Genomic DNA, 23,698 nt, shown 5'->3' on the forward strand with positions numbered 1-23,698 from the left:
GAGAGATAGAGAGGGAGAAGGTGAGAGATAGAGAGGGATACGAAAATAGGAGAAAAAAGAGGGAAACTTGCTAGGGGCATTTTGGGAATGAAAATGAATACTAAGATAAAAATGTGATGTTTTTTTTAGCTTGGTATTATTTTGACATAAGACCCCTTTTATGCATCAAAAATCAAATTTCCCTATATATAATAGTAAGAGTAATATTGAGCTTTCGACCCAATGACTCTCTATACATATAATAATTAATTAGTCTAGCAACTTTTTTGCTTTTTTTTTTGTCTTAAAGAACTTGGTAGCACAATGACAAAAAAGTGTCTTGATCATAATTGTCCATTACAAAAATTATCTTAGCGATCATAATTTTTTTATTATATGTTTTTTTTAATAATATTTTAGTTTATTTTGGGTATGTGTTTAGTTTTTCTTAAAAATATTTTAGCTTGATTTCTAATTGAGAATATTTTTTTTGTCTATTTTTAGTATATGCTAGATATATTTTTAGTTTATTTTTGGTATACTTTGAACCACCACATGTCACTCCACATGTAACTCATCAGCATGACTTATTTTCTCAAGCTAGCTTTTTTATTTTTGTTTATTTTGGGTTGATGTCTAGGTAATTTGTAGTTGTTTATCCAAATCGTATTACACTAGATAAATGTCTAGTTGATTTTGAGTTATTTTTTAGTTGATCTTTTGTTTATGTTGAGTTGTTCTAATGTATATTTTTAATTTATTTTCTTACACATTTTAAATGTAGTGATAAGTTTTTCAAGGTTTTTTTTTAGTTTATTTTGAGTTGATGTAGCGTGTTGATGTCTAATTGATTTTTGTAGTTGTTTTTTCAATACTGTATTGTTGTAGGGCTTATGTCTAGTTGATTTTTGTAGTTGCTTTTTCAATATTGTATTTTGTTGGAGTTTATGTGTAGTTGATTTTAAGTTGCTTTTTAACACAATATTTTTGTAAATAAAAAACTTTGAAAACACTATTTTTGAAAAGTTGAGTTAGTAAAATTGAAAAAAAAAAAGTTTGGGTTGTAAAAAAGATAAAAAAAAACTTATAAAATATGTATTTGTGAAAAAACCCCTTAAAAAATGATAAAACTATAAAGTTTTGGCCCAAGCCCAAATTAAAGACCCAGCCCAACATTCAAACCCTAACCCTCCCCTCTCACTCACTGCTCTCCTCGATCTCTCTCTCTCACTCACTATTCTCTCTTTCACGGTCGACAATTCCTCTCACACCGGCTCTCTAAAGCACGACAACTACCTCTCGCCGGCTCTGTCATATACAAGGTAATTTCTTTGAAATTTGTGAACAGAATTGTAATATCGATCCCATTTGGAGGGGATAGCTGAGAAAGCTATGATCTTTTCAGCTAAAACTAATTCTATTATTATTATATAGTGTGTCCTCTCTCTATATATATGTATATATAATACAAACTCAATTACATTACACAAATTCCTTCATAATCACTCTCACAGGTACACATTTCATCTCTCTTTCTGGTTTGATCCTGTTTTGGTTTCTTGGATTATTGTGTGGCATTTGGTACTGGGTTTTCAGCTGGGTACATTTTCGTCTTCTTTTGAATTATTGAATCATGCTTTCTTTTTTCTTTTTGGCTCTTTCTTTTTAAAGTGTAATGCATTTGTGAACTGGGTTTGGAACTTTATGCATTTTTGTTGAGTTTTTTTTTTTTACTTGTTTGGTTGATGAGAAAATAGGGAAAAAAAGTTGATCTTTAGGAGTCGTATTTGTCTTTCCTGGTGTTTCATCTGCTTCTCATTGTCTCCCAACTTCTTTGCATCTCAAGTTTAAGAGATGAACCTTTGAGAAAGAAAAAAAAAGTTTAAGAGATGAACAATCCAATGATTTTCATGCATTTTACCAGCTACCAAAAGGGGCAAATGGGATTTTGACACCTCTCAGAATTTCAACATTATGATTACTTTCTTCTATTTGGTTCAACAAATATGAGTTGTTGGTTTTGTAAATGGTTGGTTTTTCTGCATTTTCCTTTATTGGGATTCTAAGACCATGATTGTATAAGCAAGTTTTGTCATTTTGAAAATTATTCATATAACTTTCAAAACCATTATTGTTCTGTCTTAGCCAGCTTGATCTTTTAGTTCAACTTTCGTTCTGGTCTAAGTGTAAAGTTTCTTCTCTTATCAGTCCAATGTAGAATTCGTACTTTAAAATTTGCTCTGCCTTTTACTACTGAAATGAGATCTAAATTTGACACGAAGAGAATTTAGAGACATTTAATCAATTTTTTATGTTACTGCTTTTTTATTTTCCTACTTAAATAAATTGTTTTTTGTGAGAAAAGTTAAAAGAACAAGAGGCAAATTATTAAGTAATGGGTGTGTGTTTTTATGTTTTTCTTTACTTTGATTGACAGCATGAGTTCCTTGAAATTTGTATTATATTTAGATTAGACAAGGGAAGATCAGATCTGAACCTTTAATACTAAAGAATGATATTATGTCTAGCCAAAAATGAAAGATACTGGGCTGCTGGAATTTCCACTAAATTTTAGACAATGGGAGCCATATTCTGCTTGCTTGGTCCCACTAGAACCTGTATGTGAACACTTAACAATTATAGTGATGTATAAGCCTAGGAAGACTTTGGCTATGTGGTGCCTGGATGTCTAGCTATTCCTATATCATATGGTTCATAGGGAGTAATAATGAGGTGTGTTGTGGCAGTAAAGAAATATTTACGTATTGCTGATCATTGGATTAGTCTTCAAGTTATGCTCCCGAATTATTTTGCATTGCGAAAATTCCCTCAAACTAATTAATTTATTGTGACGCTAATTTATTATAGAGCATTACACAATTATGCTCCTTGTAAGATCTATTTTTGATAAATTAATTAGTTTGAGGGAATTTTCACAATGCAAAACAGGATAATTATTCAGGAAAAAAAAATTATATTTGTCCTTAAATTAAATATATGTGAGGCACATCATGGTATGAAGAAAATGTTTATTTATGATAATTTTTAATTGTAATTAATTTTGTACTATTAAATATATGACAATTTTATTTTATAACTGTAATTAATTTTCAGCTCCAGTCCACTGCACCAGATTGTGGCCGAACCTTCCCGTGGAGTTCAACGGCAATAGTCCATGCGTTCCCCAGGTACCATGATTTATTTTTACTCAAAAATTTTTTGAGGTCTGATATGATTTGGGTGTATGTGATTATTAGATATTTTCATAAATTGACTTGGGGGTAATCCATTGCCAACTCATTTTCGTTCCATAATTTGTGAAACGAAGATTGGGCAATAGTAGTAGTAGAAGATAGTATGGTATTGATGACTGTAGAAAAGTCTATTGAATTTCCTTTGATCCAATGCATCATCTGAACTGAATTAAAAAGGGGGCAATGAAGAATAGAATTGAGCTATTTTAGGAATTTATGGCCTGCACTTTTTATTTGTATTGTTAATCTCTTTGTAACTAATTTTATATATATATATATATTCATTTTGTAAAAAGAAAGATAGAGGAGATATACCATTGTGCAATAGTCTTGGTAACTGTAGTAGTGGCTCTGTTCTATTGCTTAGGAATTTGATGAAATGTAAGAAATAGTACTATTGTAGTAGTGGGATTAGTGGTGTGGTGATGATAATTTGAAAGACAGTTGGTTGTCCTGTTGAATTTATCTATGGTTTAATTTTAATCTTATTCCATATTCCTCTAGTGCTACTTTTGTCTTACAGCTTTCTATTTTATGGTAGTTATTGTTCAACTTTATAGTTCGTAATCGTAGTCATTTGATTTTCTTTTGCTAGAAAGAAACAACAGGAGCTTTCATGATATGGGCATAGGGTGTTTACAAATTTAGGAAAAAGTTGAATGTTGGGTAGCTGTGTGGACCTTTAATACAAAGGATTATTTCATTGTATTTCTCTTTTTAATCTACTTAGATATTGGAACCTTTGGAGATAATTTTAGAAGATCTTCTATCATTTTCTGATTTTAAAGATATTTCTTATCATCATTTATAAACCCTTCTTTCTAATATTTTTTCTCGTTTCTTAATGGGCACAAGAAAAAAATGTATGTTTTTCAAAAGCAACAATTAATATTGTTGGATTTGACCTATCTTGCGGTTTTTGAATAGTTATAAGAGTTGTATACCAGGCAATTGGATAGATTTGTTTGAAAACTTTACCATCTAGGTTTAGAAGAATTTAGAATTAATGGGCACAAATTGGCTGAATTAAACTAAAACCAAACTGTTTGATATCTCCAGAGGCCAAAAAGTGTGCGTATATTTGATTTTTATGATGTGTCTTGATTTTATTTGTAGTTCTGTAGTTGCTTATCATGCTTTGCTTTTGGCATGTGTGGAATTAATTTTTGCTCTTCCTAACCTCACCCATATTGCCATCCCTGACATAGAGCCATTGTTTTTTTAGAACCCAATTTGAGGCTCATTATGCTCCACTGAAAGCTTTCATAGGTTTTATATCTATGCAACTCTGCAATAATTTTCTAGTTTGAGAGGTGTGGTAATGTTTGACAAATTTTATTTAAAGTTACCTTTTAATTCTTACCTGCTACTGTTCAATCTCTCTCTTTTTTTTTTCCTTGTAAAATTCAATTATATTGGTTTTGATAACTATATATATTCTCTTTGTTGTGTGCTTGGTCTTCCAGAGAGACCCTTTTGAAGGTGAAATCCAATGGCAGGGAATGCTGCAAAAGCCGTGGTGAAGGCAGTTGGAGAATACCAGTATCCATGGCGTGAGAAGTTGGTAAAGTATAAGAATGAGTTATCCAAAGGAGTTTGGGGTTACTGGGAGTTGGGAGCATGGAAGCCACTTGGCCTTAGTGCACGTCGGCGAGCTCGACTCCGCAAGGAAGTTCTCCTTGCTGGGCAAGATTGGCATTATGATCCAGAGAGGAAAGAAATGAGAACCAAGAGGAAAGGACACAAACACGATAGAGTAGCTGCCGAGAAGCGAGAAAACACGGCTAGATTGATGGAGAAAATGCCACAAATGTTGCTTGACTACAAGAAGCGCAGGTGGGAGAAAAAGATGAAGGAAGAAGACAAGACCAAGCCTTGATTTTGCGAGTGCCTGTGAACTTTTCTTGTGGAGACAATTTTGTTGGTTAGTTTCATGAACTTGGTATTTTGCCTTCCTTCAATGTTTGCAATAACAAGTTTGGCTCTTTTTAGACCGTATAATGTCAAAACTTATTATACATGTTTCAATTGCATAGAATCAAATATTCTCACTACATGTCTGTGAAATAAGACGTGATCATTTTTTACCTTTACCTAGCCACCATCCACTATATTGTTGTATTTTAATTTTTTTGTAATAAAAAATAAAAGTAAGCATCCTCTTGAAATTAGACCCTCTGATCGGTTTAGTTGGTGAGAAGTTCATAATGAATGGCAGGTTTTTTACTTTGTGATAACAAGGGCCTATAATATATAATAGTTATGAATGTTAGTCGTTTTCTCCACGTTGAGCACACAAAACAATCTTTGTTTAAGCAGGTTGATGATTAATCATAGTTAATATGGTTTTCCAAAAAAATTATTGTGAAAAATATGAGAATTAAAACACGTAAAAAAATCTCTTATAATGGTGGGAAAAAAATTAATAATAATTTTAGGGTACTTAAATATGTTTGTAGCAGTTGTTGTTATAATTTATCATTTTTATTTAATTTTCACGTATTTATGAAGGAAGATGTTGACTGAGAACTTGTCAATCTGTGTAGAAGGAAGATAGAAAGAACTTTGAAGGAGAAAGATGCTCCTTAATTGTATGAGAATACAAAGAATTTTACAATCCCCATTCTGAGGAATGGAGGTCTATATATAGCTGGGCACTAATAGTCCCTGTTATGCTCTAAGTAGTGGTGTAAAATGTAATGGTGCAGAGGGTCGTGGTGTCAGCAGGGTCGTGGTGTCAGCTCTGATATATGTTCAGGGGTATGCAGAGCATGCCACCACTTCTCGCACTAATTCGTGTCACCACTACTTGTCGGATACAGATGTTGGGTCACGCATTTGCCACCTTTATAGTTGTATATCTCCTTTATAGTTGTATATCTCGTACTCGTACGCGTGCCTTGTACCTGAAGGTCCTTCTTTCATTTTGAAGATGCAAATTTCCTCCAAGCTTCCTTATATTTCACTAAGTGTTGGAGAGCATCATGGGCTCTTCATTAACATAGAATGGATTTCCTTTACAAGGTTTCCATGTTGAGGCACCTTCGTGAAATAGGCCTTGGATAGTGGGGCCCTGTTGCGTATCGGCCTCGCTGCATGGAGTTTGGAAAACCGAGCCTCGCATAGTGAGGCCCTCCCTTGTGTTTTGTGTGCCTCGCGACATGTGGTATGAAGAACCGGACCTCGCCCTTGTGTCGCGGCATGGAGTTCAGATATCTTATGGTGAATGAGGAAACACAAAATGGACCTTGGTGGTGTGTTTCTTTGTAGTTCATAAAGAAACACAAAAATCAACTAACTTTGGTGGTGATCCAAGTGTGTCCTTAAGATAGAATGAGGGCCAATCATTTCTAAGTGCGGATCTCAAGGTTGCCAAGACTCTTGATCTCCACCATTCATCTAGTTTGATCTAATGGCTAGGAAGTCTTAACTTTCCTTATAAATATCCCAAGACTTGGATTCATCTCTTCACACCAAAACTTGCTTAGCCTAGTGGTATCTCATTTAAGTTATTTCTAGCTATTTCTAAGAAAGGTTCTATCCCTTATAAAGGCATCTTCGAGGTAATTTTTGTCATTTTTCATCAGATTCATCTCCATTATTTATTTATTTTTTTACTTACTCTTTCTCATACCATGTTTGCACTGTAGGGGTACAAGGTGTTCTCTCATTGCTAAAGGTCCGCTCTTGTTTGTTGCTCGGTCCTTGTTCACACGCCTAAAAGTCTGTCCTCGCACATCTATGGATTTACATATACGCTCCCACGTATACCTTCCTCCCCCAGTGATACATATGTCTCTTTTATCTTTTATACGAGGGTAGGGTCATAGGTTGGTATGTACCTGTTCTTTAAGGGGTTTTTTTTATTCTCATGGCTCATTAGGCGCATATATATGAGTCTTTTTCTTACACCCTTTACACTCATGTTGTAGATATAGGGTTGTCTTCACGCACACACGTCATTGAGTCTTAACTTGCCTATGGCGTCTGGACGGTGTTTTAAAGGTTCACCTGGTATTGAATTTATCAAGTTGTCATCCTCCGACTCTGAGGCCAACGTTTGCACCCTCTCCAAATGGGGGTGTGCGAATGCTCTACCTACAGAGGTTATCCTACCTCGGGCAGAAGGCATGGAGCCTTGAGAATGAACTCGAATCTATTACTAGTGGTGGGGGTATAGGTTTCTTCCCGTGGCATGAAACATATGTCCTGACTAAAATCAACCCTTCAAGATTGTATATCTGAAATCGCATGCCTAGAGGAAAACCTGCCACCTGAACCTCAATCTTCCTATGGTGATGAAACCACAGGCTATGGGGGTCTTGCCTGTGGGGGTGTTAATTGTGATCCATTTGAACCTGAGTTCCTTTCCATGGTTTTTTCCCTGTTTCCTCGTCTGTCCCCGGCCGTACGTCATAGGGTCAAGCAGTATGCGGGTAGATGTAGGACATGTAGAGGGCCTTCTAGGAGGTTGATGAAGTCAGTTGCTCACAAATCGCCTGTTGTCTCTGTCCAGGTACCAAACATGCCAAGGGGGATCCTTGACGATTCTGAGGACGCGGGCATCGTGTCTACTCTTACCCGTGTTAAGCTTTCCAACATGTTAAAGGCCCATCAACTGTCACTGAACATCAACTTCATCATTCCATCTTGCAATGACCGTGCATTTGAGCCGCCTGAGGGGCTTGTAGCTTTCAGCGACTCAGTAATCAAGTCTGGTGGGGTATTGCCGCTTCACCCATTTTTCGTTAAGGTACTCAACTATTTTGAGCTGGCACCTCTCCAACTCTTGGGTTGTGCTTAGTTGTTTGTACGTATTATATAAGCAAGTGCACTCTCGGGGGCCTTACATAAGTGAGGTCCATCATCTGTACACTTTTATGGCGAACCCAACAACCCATGACTTCTATTAGCTCCAGAAGAAAGTCGTGGCTCTTACAAGGTACCCGTCGTTGAGGGTTCTATTTCCAATAGGGGCTCGTGGAAGAGCGACTTTTTCTTCACCAACAGCGTATCCACTCAACATACGCATTTCAACACATCAAGTAAGCTTTTTTCTACCTTGAGTGCATATATAAGAAATTTTTTCTTTACCCCTCTCTTCAGGTTTGTCTAACCATAGTTATTTATTTCCTCATTCACCATAAGATATCATTCAAAAGGTGAGCCTTCCACGCTCCTTCAAGAAAAACAAAGCATAAATGTCATTTATATCACACAAGGAACATAGGAAGAAGTCTACAAGAACACTTAAAGTATACTTATACACTCGAGGGCAAGTGTGAATATGGAATAATTTCCCTTGAAGCATCCGTCAGCGTGAGCGTTGTAGGGGCAAAGGCCTCGCTATGTGAGGCCTAGCTAGCCTTAGACGTGCGCACATACCCCCACAACCACTTGACGCACCCCTCAATAGGCAAGGGCCTCCCGTAGCGAGGCCCAACTCACTATTCCGGCACTCATGGGTGCCTCAAGATCGAGACTCCTCTATGCAAGGCTTAAAGCCTCATTCAACTTGGTTCGAGGCCGAGTGGGAAAGGTCGACACCAGGTGGCGAGACTCCTTGGTGCACGACTTAAGGTTCCATACGCCTTGGCGCAAGGCTCGCGTGAAGAAGGGTGCCTCGCTATGTGAGGTTGAATGGGCGAAGGTTAACACCAGGTGGCAAGGCTCAAGCCTTCGTACCCCTTGGCGCGAGGCCCGCGTGCCTAGATGCGCATCAAACGCGAGGCCCGGTTATCTGAACTCCATGCTGCGACATAAGGGAGGGCCTCGCATAATGGGGCCCGGTTCTTCATACAGCATGTCGTGAGGCACACAAAACACAAGGGAGGGCCTCGCTATGCGAAGCTCGGTTTTCCAAACTCCATGCAGCGAGGTCGATATGCAGTAGGGCCCCACTATCCAAGGCCTATTTCACGAAGGTGCCTCAACATGGAAACCTTGTAAAGGAAATCCATTCTATGTTAATGAAGAGCCCACGATGCTCTCTAACACTTAGCGAAATATAAGGAAGCTTGTAGGGAATTTGTATCTTCAAAATGAAAGGACCATCAGGTACAAGGCACGTGTATGAGTTCGAGATATACAACTATACATGTGGCAAATGTGTGACCTGACAAGTAATGGTGACACGAATTAGTGCAAGAAGTGGTGGCATGCTCTGCACACCCCTGAACATATATCAAAGTCGATACCACGACCCTCTACACCATTACGTTCTGCACCAATACCCTGATAATGTACCTACGTACGATCTTGTCTCTTGGGACCACCATGTACCAAAGGCCATTAGTGCCCAACTATAAATAGACCTTCATTCCTCAGAATGGGGGGTTGGAAAATTCTTTATATGCTCAGACAATTAAGGAATATACAATTTTTGCTCCATTGTAGTTCTGCATCTTTCTCCTTCAAGTTCTTTCTATCTTCCTTCTACACAGTTTTTGCAACACACTTTGAGTTTTTCAATCCTATATTGTTGATGAGTTCTCACCGTCAACAGAAGAGAATTTGAAACCATCTTATTCTTTTCAATTTGAAGAAAGAAAAAATAATCAAAAACTTTATAACAAACAATATAATATTTTGAGATTTTCATTTTTTTTATTACCTTATAATGTGTAGTACACTACTACCTACCACACACACACTAATATAAAAGTTCAACACAAATATCTCTTAGCTATTTTTTTTTTTAGTGATATTGGCGGCTAAAGTCCCTCTTCTTTTACAAGTGTAGCATTTAAGTCCTTTATCTTTTTTTTTGCCAGCAAAAGTCCCTAACATTACATAATTGTTGTACTATTTCCTCAAACTGTTATCTGTCCATTAAAATGGGGAGTAAACATAAATATTAGAGATTTTTGTCGCTAAAAAATAAAAGATCAGGGACTTAAGTGTTTTAATTTTAAAAGAATGGGGACTTTAGCCGCCAATTTCCCTATATTTTTTTTTTCAAGAAGATCAAATACTCTATAATTAACATATAAAAAAATTATTTCTTAGATTTTTTAAGAGGCTATTGACTACCTTGATAATCCCATATTAGTCTCATATTAATTTTTTTAATTACAAAATTAAGACAAAGTGTGTATATTAATTTTTTTTTCTTTACATCATTTAAATATTATATCCTTAAATATTTTTATAAATTAAAATAATAGATAAGAATAAATAATAAATTTGGAGAGAGAAATAAATAAAATTAAATAAATATTTTTTAAAAAAATGTTTACATGAGTTCTAAAAATCTACAAATGTAGAGAAGTAAAATATTTTTTAAAATTATTTAATTTTCTTTCTTTCTCACTCCAAACTTATTAGTTTTATTTATTTATTTATTCAATTTTCTTTCTTTCGATTTTTTTTCTCTAAAAAGAGATTTATCAATTTTTTGTTTGAATAGAAAATGATTAATTGGAATTCATTTTTTCTCCAACCTAAAATCCAAGATTCAAACATAAACATAAGATAAATGTAATTTGCTAGGAATAATCATATAACATTGAATGAAAAAACAATTAGAAGAAAAGAAGTCAGATACAAATATACAATTTTTTCCTCCTATAACAAGGATTGACAATGATAAAGTTGTGTCAAATTTATGAATAAAACATTTTTCCAAAGTTATATTAATTAATTTTAATGAAATATTGTATAATATTTGTAATACACTATCTAATTATCTCACCAAAATACATGATAAAAAAGATGTAATACAATCATCTCATCTCATCTCATCTCATTTACCATATCAAGTTTTCGAAACATGACTAACTAAGAGAATGGTAAATGTGGCGAAGAAAGAGATAAGAGGACACAAAACCAACAGTACCAAACATCAAGAAAAGGCCATAGCAAATGCAACCCATGTATCCAAAAAAGAATGAGAGTTGCAAGGAACCGGTCCAATCTGATCTGTTATAGTAGTAATGTATGCAAAAGCCGTAAACATACAATCCAATTGATCCACCACAAACAAATGACCTGAATCAAATACCAAAAACTTATCATTATTGCTAAAGATCATGTTAAGAAAACTAATCAAAATCTAGAATGGGAGTTAATGTGTCTAGTGATGATTAACTCATTTGACACGAGTGAGGAGACAAATTATAAGCAAGAAAATGAGATGAAACTGTGACATAATAATATGTACAAGTATAGTATTGTATTATCGACTTTGATCAAATGAAATGATGAACAAACTAAATCAAGAAATCATTTGGAAAACACAGCTATATTGGTTGATTTTTCCATAATCAGACAAAAGGTAATGTCTTTGCAGGTTTACTAGCTTACATCTCCCACTAAAACATACTAAAAACTCATCAGATATACTAAAGAGTTGTAGAAAAATGCTTCAGAAATAAAATAAATGCACAAAGTTTTTTTCTTTTTATATATATATATATATATAGAGAGAGAGAGAGAGAGAGGTGAATCATCTTAACATGTTGCCAAACTATTGAGGATAATTTTACTAAATCCTAAAACTTCATTCACAGCACTCAAGTTTAGGTAATCAACCAGAGAATATCTATACATATTCATTGTCATCCATGCCTGTTTAGTAAAATAACTAAAAGCATATATGTTAAATATGAAAATAAGAACTCAAAATCAAGAATTTATAGCAAGCAGAGTCCATTTGACCAATAAGAACCCCTCAAATAAGAAATTCATTCGTTGAAACATAATATTATTTTATCAATGGATATATATCAATCCTCTCAGTTTATGCTAGAGCTGCATCTAGTGTAAATCAGAGAAACAAGGATCAATCAGCTTCAATTATTTATTGACATTCTTTCAACAATTATAACTAAACCATACCAGGTCCATAATTTGAGCATGCCAAATAACTTTACAATAGCAAAGATTTATAAGTTCAAAAGAAAGTTCATACCTCCACCACCATTTGTGATCTTTAGAAACAATCTTGCAGCATATCAAGCCCACATTGACTAAAGCAATGGTGATTAGAAGAAGAATGAAGGTGACAAACAGAAACTTGTACTGAATGTAAATCCGATGACCCCACAAGCTAGAAAACACATATGAAAGCTCAACGAAGATTGCAGTAAAAGGAAGAAACCCAGCCAATGCCATCTGAGGAAGCGAACGCCTGTACCATGGAACTTTTAGAGTTTTTCGACAGATTTTTATGCCATTTAAAAAAGCTTTTAACTCATCCTTGTTATTCTGGCATTGAGCTTGAACCTCAGCTTTGGAATTTTTTCCAATAAACCCACCCAAAAGAAGCAATGGGGTAGCAAATAAAGTCCAAATAAGAACAAACTCTATGATTGTGCCAAAAGGAAGAGCTACGGATGCCTTATAAGTAGAGGGCCTAGAGGCTATTGAGTTAAGCAAGCAAAATGTAAAGAGAAGAGGTCCAGTAAAAAGGCATCCTGTTAGGAGCAAATTCCTTAACTGTCATAACAAAATTGAAAAAAGAATCAGTACACAGGCTCGTGCTTGTAAAAGCATCCTAGTAAAAAGTTATGTTGTGTAGAAGAACAACCATCAGGACATATTACATACCCAGTTTGTTCCTTCAAGATGACAATAAATTGAAGTTGCAGTATATCCAGCAACACTAGAAGTAATTGTGTATATAATTATCAATGCAGTCAATAAAGGTACTCGGTTGTGCGGAGAAAACATACCAGCTACCCCAAGTATCAGAATGAGTATGGTACTTGAAATGCATGCCAAGAGCATTGAAACAAATTGTTATCAGTCAAAATTCTAACTTAATAGCTCAATGCACTAGAATGTTTGGGTACTTACAGTGTAAACAATTGAGTACCAGAACCAAGGGCTGCAGCAAGCAATGACTTGTGAACTGGGAATGTAAATACATCTTCTTGAATGCACCTCAACCCTCTCTCCTCTTGCATGCTCCTAATGTAGTCATTAGTTATAAAAACAATAATATACAAGGAAAATATATATATATATATATATATATGCAACGAAATAGTTAAGCATTAACATATATGCTTACTCAGAAAAACCCTTCTTAAGAGCACGAATGTAAAATTTCAAAAGGAAACCAATCATGACGACTAGTGTTTCACATGTATTTATTATTGGAAACCAATTGAACTCCACGTGATACTTCTCCATCCTTTTCTCAAATGCAGTGTCTACTTCCTTCCATTCTACACAGTAAACAAAGTCAACACACTTTTCCTTGTCCTCAGTTATGTCTGCACCTAATCCAGGGATAAATCGAATCTTGATTTCAACTACACGGTCCTTGTTGAAAAGAATTTCAAAATGAATGTTTGTGTGGAGTATATATGTGTAGCCTCCGTTGTTGTACTTCTCCCCTATAGATTCCAAGATTGGTAAGTCATCATAGTACATTTGGAAGTAGTAATTCCTATTGATTGCTTCTCGAAACTGAGAAACTTCTTCCTTAGTCAAAGTTTTGGTACAAGCAACTTCAAACATTTTGTCAGCTAAAAACTCAAGTTCATATGGAGCCTTGATGAGATTATCTCCACTCAACAACTCACTCAAAGTTCGCTTTCTCTTCTTGAAATTGTCTGCCATTACAAATTTCCAAAAAATATTGAGAAAAATACTTTAAAAGAAATGCAAATATATGTTAAGAGGAAAAAAAAGTTTATGATTAAAAAAAAAAACAAAAAGAACCTGGTTGACAGAATGGTAGATCAAAATAGCTGTGTGATTCACTGACAGAGAAGGAAAAGTTTATGAGAAAAGGGCAAAAGGCCAAACTAAAAATGACCCATCAGCTAGTCCAAACTGAAAATCCCATACCAACTTAGCAAAGTACGGTTTAGAAGATTTTAGCCAGTCATTAAGATCAACCCAATATTAAACAAGAACGAATGATTTGAGAGTTCACCTGGGATTTTGACAGGGACCAACTTTATTAACATATAGAGGAACAGGGTCACCAGCTTTGTAGCGGTGGTTTTCAGTATCAGATCTCACTTGGCTTCCACCACAACATATTAGAGCACAGATAATAATAAGAAACTTCACCATTTTTTTCCTTCAGTCTTCAATTTCGGGACCTTCATTACCAGAAAAAAAAAAATCAAAGCAGTGCAATGCAATGACATGAAGATGTAGCCACTCACAGCACGACGAAAATAATAGAGGGTAGAGAGAGAAAGGATATAACCTTGAGCTGGGCACCATTGCTGGGGGAGAGGAGATCGGATGGTGAAAATGTAAGAAAGAATCTTGATCCATGTCTGGATTTCAGTGATGCGTTGACTATTTTAGTGGGGTTTGACTTTTCTTGAGAGAGAAGATTCCAAATTTGGCGCCACGTTGAATCAGAGACCTTGCATTTTCGGCTTTAAGGGTGATCAATTTGGGCCTTTTCATTAGGCCCAAACAAGATTCATTAGTAGGAAAAATTGCATTTGGTATTGATTTTTGCATTTTATTTTCAATTTTACCGTTATTTTTTTAATTATATATTTAACATTTTTTATACCGATTTAAAATTTAATGTAACTTAATTCATTCTCTCTCTTGTTATGAGATCTCGCCGACCACCAGAGCATTCATTCTGTACACACGCTAGACCATTAGGAAGAGCAGCCGCTGGCGAAGCTTTGACTAAAGTTTCGTCATCATCCGTCGTCAGAAGCCACCACATGCGCCGATTAAAGACGGTGCTGACGACATTTTGACCATCTTTTCCGGCAATCTCCGACCACATTGTATATCAAGGGTGGCACCATTAGATCGAGCTTTTCAAGAGGAACAAAACCTAACCACTCATTGGATGTCGAGAGTTTCTTGACATCGCCAGAGAAGATGATGGGAATGAGTTGTGTTTTGTATTGTGTTTGAAAAGTAACTTTTAAGTTACTACTAAGTTTCTTTTCAGTTTTGTTTAAAAAAAAATGGAAAGGTATCTTCAATAATTAACTTGATTAAACAAAAATTAATAAAATAAGACCAAAATATGTATTTATTATTATAATTCGAAAGTAATTTTTAAGTTTCTTTTTTGTTTGATTAATAAAAAAAATCACTATGATTCACATGTAAATTATATTAGTGACTAAAAAGTAAATTAAAATTTTTTATTAAAAAAATTACTATATAGTATACTAAAAGTATCTTTTAAGATATATAGTAACTTGTTATACTTTATTGTAATTCATTAGTTTTTAAAAAATGATTAATCGGTAACGTAAAAATATTTTAAATAATGAAACACCATAATATAACCTAAAAATGACCAATCCATATTTTAAGATAAAAAAGTTTCATCAAATAAATTTTAGAGTTAAACAAAATTTATATGAAATAATATGCTCTAAAAATAAACTTTTTTACAAAAAAGTAACAAATTGGTAACTTATCACAATTTTAAGTAACCAAAATGTTTCTTTTGAAAACCCAAAAATAACGGGAAATCCAGGATTTCAGGAATGTTTCAAATTCAAGTATATAACTATTAAAATCTGATATTTTTTTATGAGGTGGCAATACATTTTTGTAAATAAAATTTTACATGTAATTTTTGTAATTATTTTATATTATATGTTTATAATTGTAAAGATCTGTTTTTAGTATGCCACATTTCTATTATGTATTTCGGTTTTGTATTGTTATTGGTGCAAATAAATATTAAGTCTTATATATTTTGATTTAAATTATACCTTGAAAAGTTACTTTTTGAAATTATGAATTAAAGACTTGTTCAATCAAAAGAATACATAACAAATGATGGAAAGTAAAGAGCACTAGCAGATTTTTACAAGGATTCATTGATAAAAATCAGCTACTCATTGGGTCACAAAGACCAGGGTAAATCACTTCACTATAGTAAACTTTTGTTATTTACAAATTACAATAGCAAAATGTCAATTTGCTAAAGATCAATCTACAACACACAACAATATTTACAATTTACCCTAAGTTGAATCTCCCACTCAACTTTCTATACTTCTAACTCCCTTAGAATAATGGCTGAAATCCCTTCAGCACAAAAACTCTGAAATCCCTTCAGAAGCATTGAGAACAGATCTCACTATTCTTCTCCTTGACGAATCTGGAAAACAAAGAACTTCTTACTAAGAAACCTGCAACAAAAAATGATAGAGAGAAAAATAACAAGAATAAAGAAAAACTCATGGTAACAATGAAAATGGTTAGCTCAACTATTAGAACTCCAAAACTGAGCAATATGTAAAGGCAGGTAAAAAAGCTATCAGAAAAACCCACTAACAAACGAAACAGAATTAGTTAAGACCCAACTAAACAAACTGATTCCATGAGGTAAATGTGTTGGGGTTTTATGCCCTAATTAAAACTCAAATTCTTTGTAATCTCATTTTATTATCAATAAAAGAATAGAAATCATTTTTTGACTTGGTCAATCACTTTGCTCACATGTTTTATTTTCATGATTATTTGTGTAATGCCCCAAATTTCCTAATAAGGTTTAGGACCTTGATTAGGAGGCCGGGAGGGCCATAATTGATTTATTATGATATTTAATGATTATATGCATGTTTACGTGAGTTACATTATTATATGATGGTGAATGCATGCATATGGGTTCATATGTTAAATATGAGGGTATTTTGGTAATTTGGCCTGTTGAGGGCATATTTGTAAATTGGGTGCATATTGTAATTTGTGAATGAAATTTCATTATTATGGAGATATATTCGAGCTATTCGACATGAGACGGTTATATATAATGGATTAGCGGTTTTGTCATAACGAGGTCAATTTTGGGATAATAGAAATGTTTATTTGGTGATAGATTGGGAATATTTGAGATCAGGGTGAAATTCTGGAAGTTTTGACTATAGTGTCCCCGGGGGTGTTTTCGGGACCCTGAGCACTAGGTTTTATTTGAGGTTACTTAAGCTTGAAGTAGCTTGACAGATAAGAACGTACGTTAGAAACTTCTCGTTCTCTCTCAAAACAGACCGTTTTACCGTTTGAGCCTTTTTGAGGAAATCTTGAGTTCTAGGAGTCGGAATCAAGCGAGGGTCGAGGTATAGCGATCCTAGGAAAGATTAGAAGCTTCTTAACCGAAGGATTTGACGGAAAACAACCCAATCAAAGGTAATCTAAGTTTGAAGTTTTAAGTTTTTACAGTTTTAAAGCTTAGAATTGGACTTTGTTGATTGTTGAGTTTTTGGTCGGTTTGAGCTTTGGGTTTTGAGGGTTTTGGAGTATTGGGAAGCTTGGGAACTTTGATTTGATGATTGGGGAATGTTTGGGTATGTTTTTGGAGGATTTGGAGTGTTTAAAACACGTTTGGGAATGGCCTAGGGTTGGGGGCCGCAGCCCTGTTCTTGTGCGCCGCGGCCCTAGTTCGAAGAAGCAGGTGTCGGGAATTTGTCTTCGCTGGGCGCCGCGGCCCTTGAGAGAGGGGGCTGCGGCCCTTGCCTCAGAGAACCCTGGGGGCCGCGGCCCAAGGTGCTAGGGCCGCAGCCCTTGCCCTGTTTTCACCCCGTTTGCTCGTTTTGACCCCGGGAACTTAGCTATGGGCCTCGGGAGTGTCACTACTACTTGGATTAGTTTGGATTGATCTCTTGGGGGCTAGATATTGGTGTGGAACCTTTGATTATCATGTTATTGATGATGTTCCATATTTGGTTATGATTAGGTGACCGCTAAGGGTTTAAAGGTTGATCGTTCTCAAGGACCGTTCTTATATCGGTACTAGCTCGAATCTGAGGTAAGAAAACTGCACCCTGTGTATATGTATGACATGCATGGTTATTATGATGCATGTTGGATGATTATTATGTATGACATGCATGGCTATTCTTGATGCATGTTGGTTGACTATTAAATGTGACATGCATGGCTGTTATTAGCACATGTTGGATTGCTGGATATGTTGCGTATGATGCATGAGAAACATGTGTTTGGGACGTGCTTTATGTACTGAGTATGATACTGTTCAGAGCTTGAGCCTCTGTGTTTATGCATGGCCCTAATAACACTAATACCTGTTTAGTAAGCATGCTAAATGCCTCGTTTATGGATATGGAACATGAAATATGTGATTGGTGGCATGTCTTACTTGTGATTGACACTGACTAGTCAGGGACCGACTCTAAAGTCGAGAATTTCGCATTGAATGGCTCTATGGCATTAATGCTAGACCGACTCTAAGGTCGATGATTATGCATTGAATGACTCTATAGCATTAATGTCAGATCGGCCCTAAGGTCGAGGAACTTATAAGCGCTTGCCTGGCTTACAACCAGATGAATATAGCCAAGGTACATGACCCCGGTGACTGTTTGTCACGTGGCTAAGGGACGTTGTCCATAGTTTCGACTCCAGAGTCGTGAGGAAGGTTATGTTGGTGACTAATCACCTTGCACCTGTCCTAATCAAGCTTAAGTCGAGAATCATGCATTGAATGGCTCTATGGCATTAATGCCAGGCCGACCCTAAGGTCGAAGAACTATTAAGCGCTTGCCTGGTCTACGACCAGATGACTATAGCCAAGGTATATGACCCCGGTGACCGTTTGTCACATGGCTAAGGGACGTTGTCCATAGTTTCGACTCTAGAGTCGTGAGGAAGGTTATGTTGGTGACTAATCACCTTGCACCTGTCCTAACCAAACTTAAGAAAGAATCACTTATCGGTTAAGCCCTGGTGACCCTATCGTCACATGGCTAGAAGGAGCGATGCTCATTATTGTGACTTTTGGCTATTGTCACCTATTTGCTTGGACTGATAGTCCTGAATTGTTATTATGATCGTTGTTGATATTATATCATGCTTTATTGGTTTTTCTTGCTGGGCTTCGGCTCACGGGTGCTACGTGGTGCAGGTAAAGGCAAGAGGAAGCTGGACCATTCTTGAGTTGGAGAGCTTAGGTGATGACGTGTACATATGCAGCTGCTCGTCCACCACGGCCGAGGTTTAAAGTGGAACTAGGGTTGAACCCTGTTTTGCCGCTTAGAACGGCCTGTTGTAAATGTTTGCTGTAATAGACTCTGAAACTTTATTTTTGGGATCCCAATGTATATATTAAACGTTCTAGTGAAACGTTACATCTTAACCAAAGTTTTTAATCCCTAAATCGCTAATCATACTTAGTTCACGATTTTGGCCAAATGACTCGATTAGCGAGTTTAGCACTGTTTACAAGGCACACCGTAACGGTCCCAGGAGTTGGGGCGTTACAATTTGTTTAATATAAACTTCTATTAAATCCCGAGCATATAGCTAATCTTATTTATAGTGACGTAATCACAGTGGAATATAAATATGATTATATGTTCAAAATAAGTTAGTCCTAAGATTAATTAGTGCACCGAATTTACACTGACTTGCCAATCTACGATATGATCTACTTACACATTACAGTGTTATGTTCTTTCCAGAACATTAGCAGAGTAGATAAGATCGGATGTATTTGTTACATCGGACATGACCGATATTGACAGTTGATAAGATAAGTAAACATACCGTTATTATCTATTATAGTCATATCATATAGTTGACCATAGGTTAATTCAATCTCAATTCTGAGTTGTTAGTATTCTAACTGATTGTATTATTTGAGTTATTTGACTTGTTCGTTACCAGCTTACCCTACGGACTAGCCCATACTTACATCTTGGGAACTCAGTAGTACAATTGAGTGGGAGTGTTAATCATAGATATGAACATCAATAGCTTCTGATGAAGAAGTGAAATGATGGTTTCCTTTTAGTTTGGTTCAAGGTGTTAAATGATAGAGATCTCATTTCAGTAATTAAATTAGTTTACTGAAATATCATTTACAAGGAATCAAGTGTTTTAAGGATAAAATACAATGAGGGGTAAAACGGTATTTTAGTCCTATCTCATTGTAGACCGTCTATAGAGGATTGAGTGACAATTATGGTTGTAACAATGGATAATTAATAGCGTATCTATATTTGTTATAGAGCGTTCTATGAATTCACAAGTGCAATTCCAAGTCTATAGTGGAGTCACGAGGAATTAATAAGTTAGTAAATTTATTTGTTAGATTTATGATAACTCATTGGAGCTTGATTTCATAGGCCCATTGTCCCCATTGTACCTTGGATAAAATCATCTAGATAGTCTCAATTAATTGATTTAATCATCAATTAGAATTATCAAAGTTGACCAGGTCAATTTTGGATAGTTTCACAGAGTTGTGTAATTTTGAGAAGAAAAGAGAAATTATGACAGATTTATTAATTAAGATAAATTGGTATCTAAATTAATAAATAAGTTCAAATCAAGGTTCAAATTATAAATAATTAATTTGATAAAATATTTAATTAATTAAATCAATAGAAAATAATACAAGTCTTGATTTTAAGTCCAACGGGCTTATAATCAAATGAGAAATTTCACGGGCATTTTGCCCATGATAATTTCGACTTAGGGCTTCAAAATGGCTATTATTTTTTTGATTTTTTAATTAAATTAAATGGCCTAATTGAGTCTATAAAAGGAGTGCTTAGAGAGAAGTCAAAAAGAGAAGTTTGATAAATCTCAAGTTAGATTTTCTAATAGTTTTAGATTCTCTCTAAACACAAGTCATTTTCTAAGCCTATTTGTTATTTTCTCTTCTTCTCTCTATATTTATCTCATGTGTTGAGAATTGCCCACACTTGTCTAGGTGGTTCTAAGGATACATTGGAAGATCGTGAAGAAAATAGAAGATCGGTTCAGTCTCTTGATAGTACTCTGCGACAGAGAGGATACAAGAGTTAGAGAAACTGAATGAAGGACTTTTAATTCTACTGCGTATACTGTAAGTATTATATTATTTGTTTATCTTTGAATTCAATTTTAGAAACATGTTTTAGACTATCTCGTATTAATTTGTTTAATATTAGATATACATGAAAATAAATAAAGATCCTGTATAAGTTTTTTCCAACAAAATGAAACTACGAAGATCTCCAGATGCAACCAAAGTACAACCAGATGTATCTGAGATCATGATTTGTCAAATAAAAATACATGCGTTAAACACATGATTATAACATAACTTATAATTTAAATTCAACTTAAAATATGTGGAACTTACAATTAAATTGCCCCATAACATGTCCCGAGGTATTAGATATCATATAGTGCCTTATAGTAATACTTTTTATAAAAACTAAGTTGCTTATTCATTGAATATCAATATTTATTATTAATTTAATTAAATTTAGTATGTTCATAGATGAAATATACTTACATTTTTTTTTTTAAAAAAAAGATGGAAGATGTTACAAGTTATAATATTTTTAGCAAAAATTCATAATACATATTTGGTGTTTTTTTTTTTTTTTTGTTTTTTGTGTAGGATATTTGGTGTAAATTTTAAAAGTGAAGTTACTAGTGCTTTTTCACTAACTCAAGCCTTCACATTTCCCTTACTCTAGATCTAATTCTTTTACCCCTATGTTATTGGTGCACCTTCCATATTTACCATCTTCGTTTTTTTTTTTTTTTTCATTCTTTCAAAAAATATGTTTGGAATTTCTATAATTGAATAATTATTCATAATTTGGATTATATCATTTTAACAAAAAAATTAATATTATAAATTATTTACCTTCTCTTGAAAAAAATATTCTCATATAATCAACTATCTTTCCAAAATAATAAAAAAATATTGGGAACTTTTACTCATGCCAAATGAATAAATCAAAAGTCTAATTACAAGGATGTTTGGTCATTAATCAAATAATAAAACCATAGTAATTAACTACCTATCACCAAGTACATTGATTATCTCAACAAAGTTAGATAGAAGGTGCAAAACTTGATTTTTTTTTCCTGGTAAATTTTAGGTCAAATTAAGTAATTTGTGATTATTACAAAATTAATGCAAAAACACAAAAAATATCGATAGTATTATACTAAAATAACATGATGAGAATTTGTAAAAAAGATGATGTGAAAATCTATTTCTCTTTAATAAAACCAAAAAATAAAACAAAATAAGACCTTTGTTGTTGCTTGATTGATTAAACTTGGCATTAAGTCATTAACTTTTTGTTTATATCTAACTATTTTTGTGGCAAATCGGAAAAAAAAAAAGAAAAAAAAAGTTTGGTGTGATATTGTTTTAGGTACACCATCATACTTTAATTGCTGGTCAAACATTATTGTACTAAATAATAAATAAATAAAAGAGGGAGACTAGTCATAATTTTCCTAACAATAAATAAAATGACATTTGACATTTTACGTCTTTTCCTAAATTAACTTAATTGTGTAATTGAATTATAATATTTCATTTTGTGATCCATCAAACTATGAAGTACCAAGTATATAAAATGTTATTAATCTTATTTCTGATTTTTCTTTTCAATTAATAATTTATTATAGTTTAAAAGTTGTTATTACAAAATTGCTTATAAGTAAAGCCACACTACAGATATCTATTACGTGATTAGCTGCTTTGACTTTTCAGTAAAACTAATCACGTGATTAGCACGAGATTCATGGAATTGGTCACGTGCCATTAAAATATTAAAATTGTACAAAAACCTCAATTTAAGTAAAGTTGATTTGTGCATTACTTAATAATAATAATAATTATAATAAAATAACATTCTTGCCCAACCGAATAATTTGTGAAGTTAAAAATTCATCTTAACTATACACGTTATAAGAATATAAGACTTATGTTAAATTTTACCATAAGTGGTTAACAGATTAATAATATGACATTTTATTTGTTGATATAACAGTACCATGTGAATAATAATTAGTAATTTTGCTAATCGAATATTGACCACTACCAAATTGTATAATTTTTCTTAAAAAATAATTAAGTCCTTAAAAAAATTCATTTTGAAATAAACTATACTAAAAGTTTCAAATTAATTAATTAAATTTTCAAAATTAAAAATCTATTTAATAACAAATATATATATACTTTACTTTTTATTTTCTTTTACAATATAAAATAAATATATCTTAATATAAAAATTAAAAATAAATCATAAAACTAAGTTTTTTCCTTTCGTTCTCCTCCTTTTAAATTTATTAAAAGTGTTTTATTTGTTTTAGTATTTATTTAAAATTTTTATTCTAAAATAGATTTATTTTATATTATAATAAAAATAAAAAAGTATAAAAAGAATTATTTGTTATTAATTAGATTTTTAATTTTTTAAGAATTTAATTAATATTTTTAAGAAAAAATTAGATATTTTAATAAAAAGAGTATAATTTGGTAGTGATCAAAGTTTAAGGGACAAAATCACTAATTATTCTACACATGATATTACCACATCATTAATTTATTAGCCACGTAAGACTAAATCTAATAAAAGTCACATATTTCAGTAATGTGTATAGTTCAGACGAATTTTTAATATTGTGATTCATTCAGTGGGCATAATCAGACTCTGATCATAGTTTGGGAAGTAAAAATACTATTTATTATTATAATAATAATAATGTCTTTTAGAATAAAAAGTAAAAAAGAAAGGATTTCA

General features: G+C 33.7%; 2 protein-coding genes across 3 annotated transcripts; one reads left to right on the forward strand and one right to left on the reverse strand.

Annotated features, from left to right (window-relative positions):
• Positions 1-1,144: 1,144 nt before the first annotated feature.
• Positions 1,145-5,320, forward strand: LOC133824326 (uncharacterized). 2 transcript variants are annotated; one of them, XM_062257205.1, is made up of 3 exons: positions 1,145-1,301; positions 3,094-3,167; positions 4,700-5,320. In XM_062257205.1, exon 3 carries the CDS (start codon positions 4,726-4,728, stop codon positions 5,110-5,112), a length of 387 nt encoding a protein of 128 aa, XP_062113189.1. In that variant the 5' UTR covers positions 1,145-1,301; positions 3,094-3,167; positions 4,700-4,725; the 3' UTR covers positions 5,113-5,320. The 2 variants fall into 2 exon arrangements, with proteins under 2 accessions (XP_062113189.1, XP_062113190.1); XM_062257206.1 differs by having other exon boundaries at positions 1,169-1,301; positions 3,100-3,167.
• A 5,521-nt stretch (positions 5,321-10,841) lies between these two features.
• On the reverse strand, positions 10,842-14,542 carry LOC133824327 (transmembrane 9 superfamily member 2-like). Its single transcript, XM_062257207.1, has 8 exons — positions 14,404-14,542; positions 14,122-14,293; positions 13,905-13,945; positions 13,249-13,795; positions 13,032-13,145; positions 12,783-12,939; positions 12,145-12,671; positions 10,842-11,222 (listed from the first exon to the last, which is right to left on the reverse strand). The coding sequence occupies exons 2-8, from the start codon at positions 14,262-14,264 to the stop codon at positions 11,009-11,011; spliced, it is 1,743 nt and encodes a 580-aa protein (XP_062113191.1). The 5' UTR covers positions 14,265-14,293; positions 14,404-14,542; the 3' UTR covers positions 10,842-11,008.
• Between the last annotated feature and the right edge of the window lie 9,156 nt (positions 14,543-23,698).

The sequence above is a fragment of the Humulus lupulus genome, chromosome 3, assembly GCF_963169125.1.
Source record: "Humulus lupulus chromosome 3, drHumLupu1.1, whole genome shotgun sequence".
Lineage (NCBI taxonomy): Eukaryota > Viridiplantae > Streptophyta > Magnoliopsida > Rosales > Cannabaceae > Humulus > Humulus lupulus.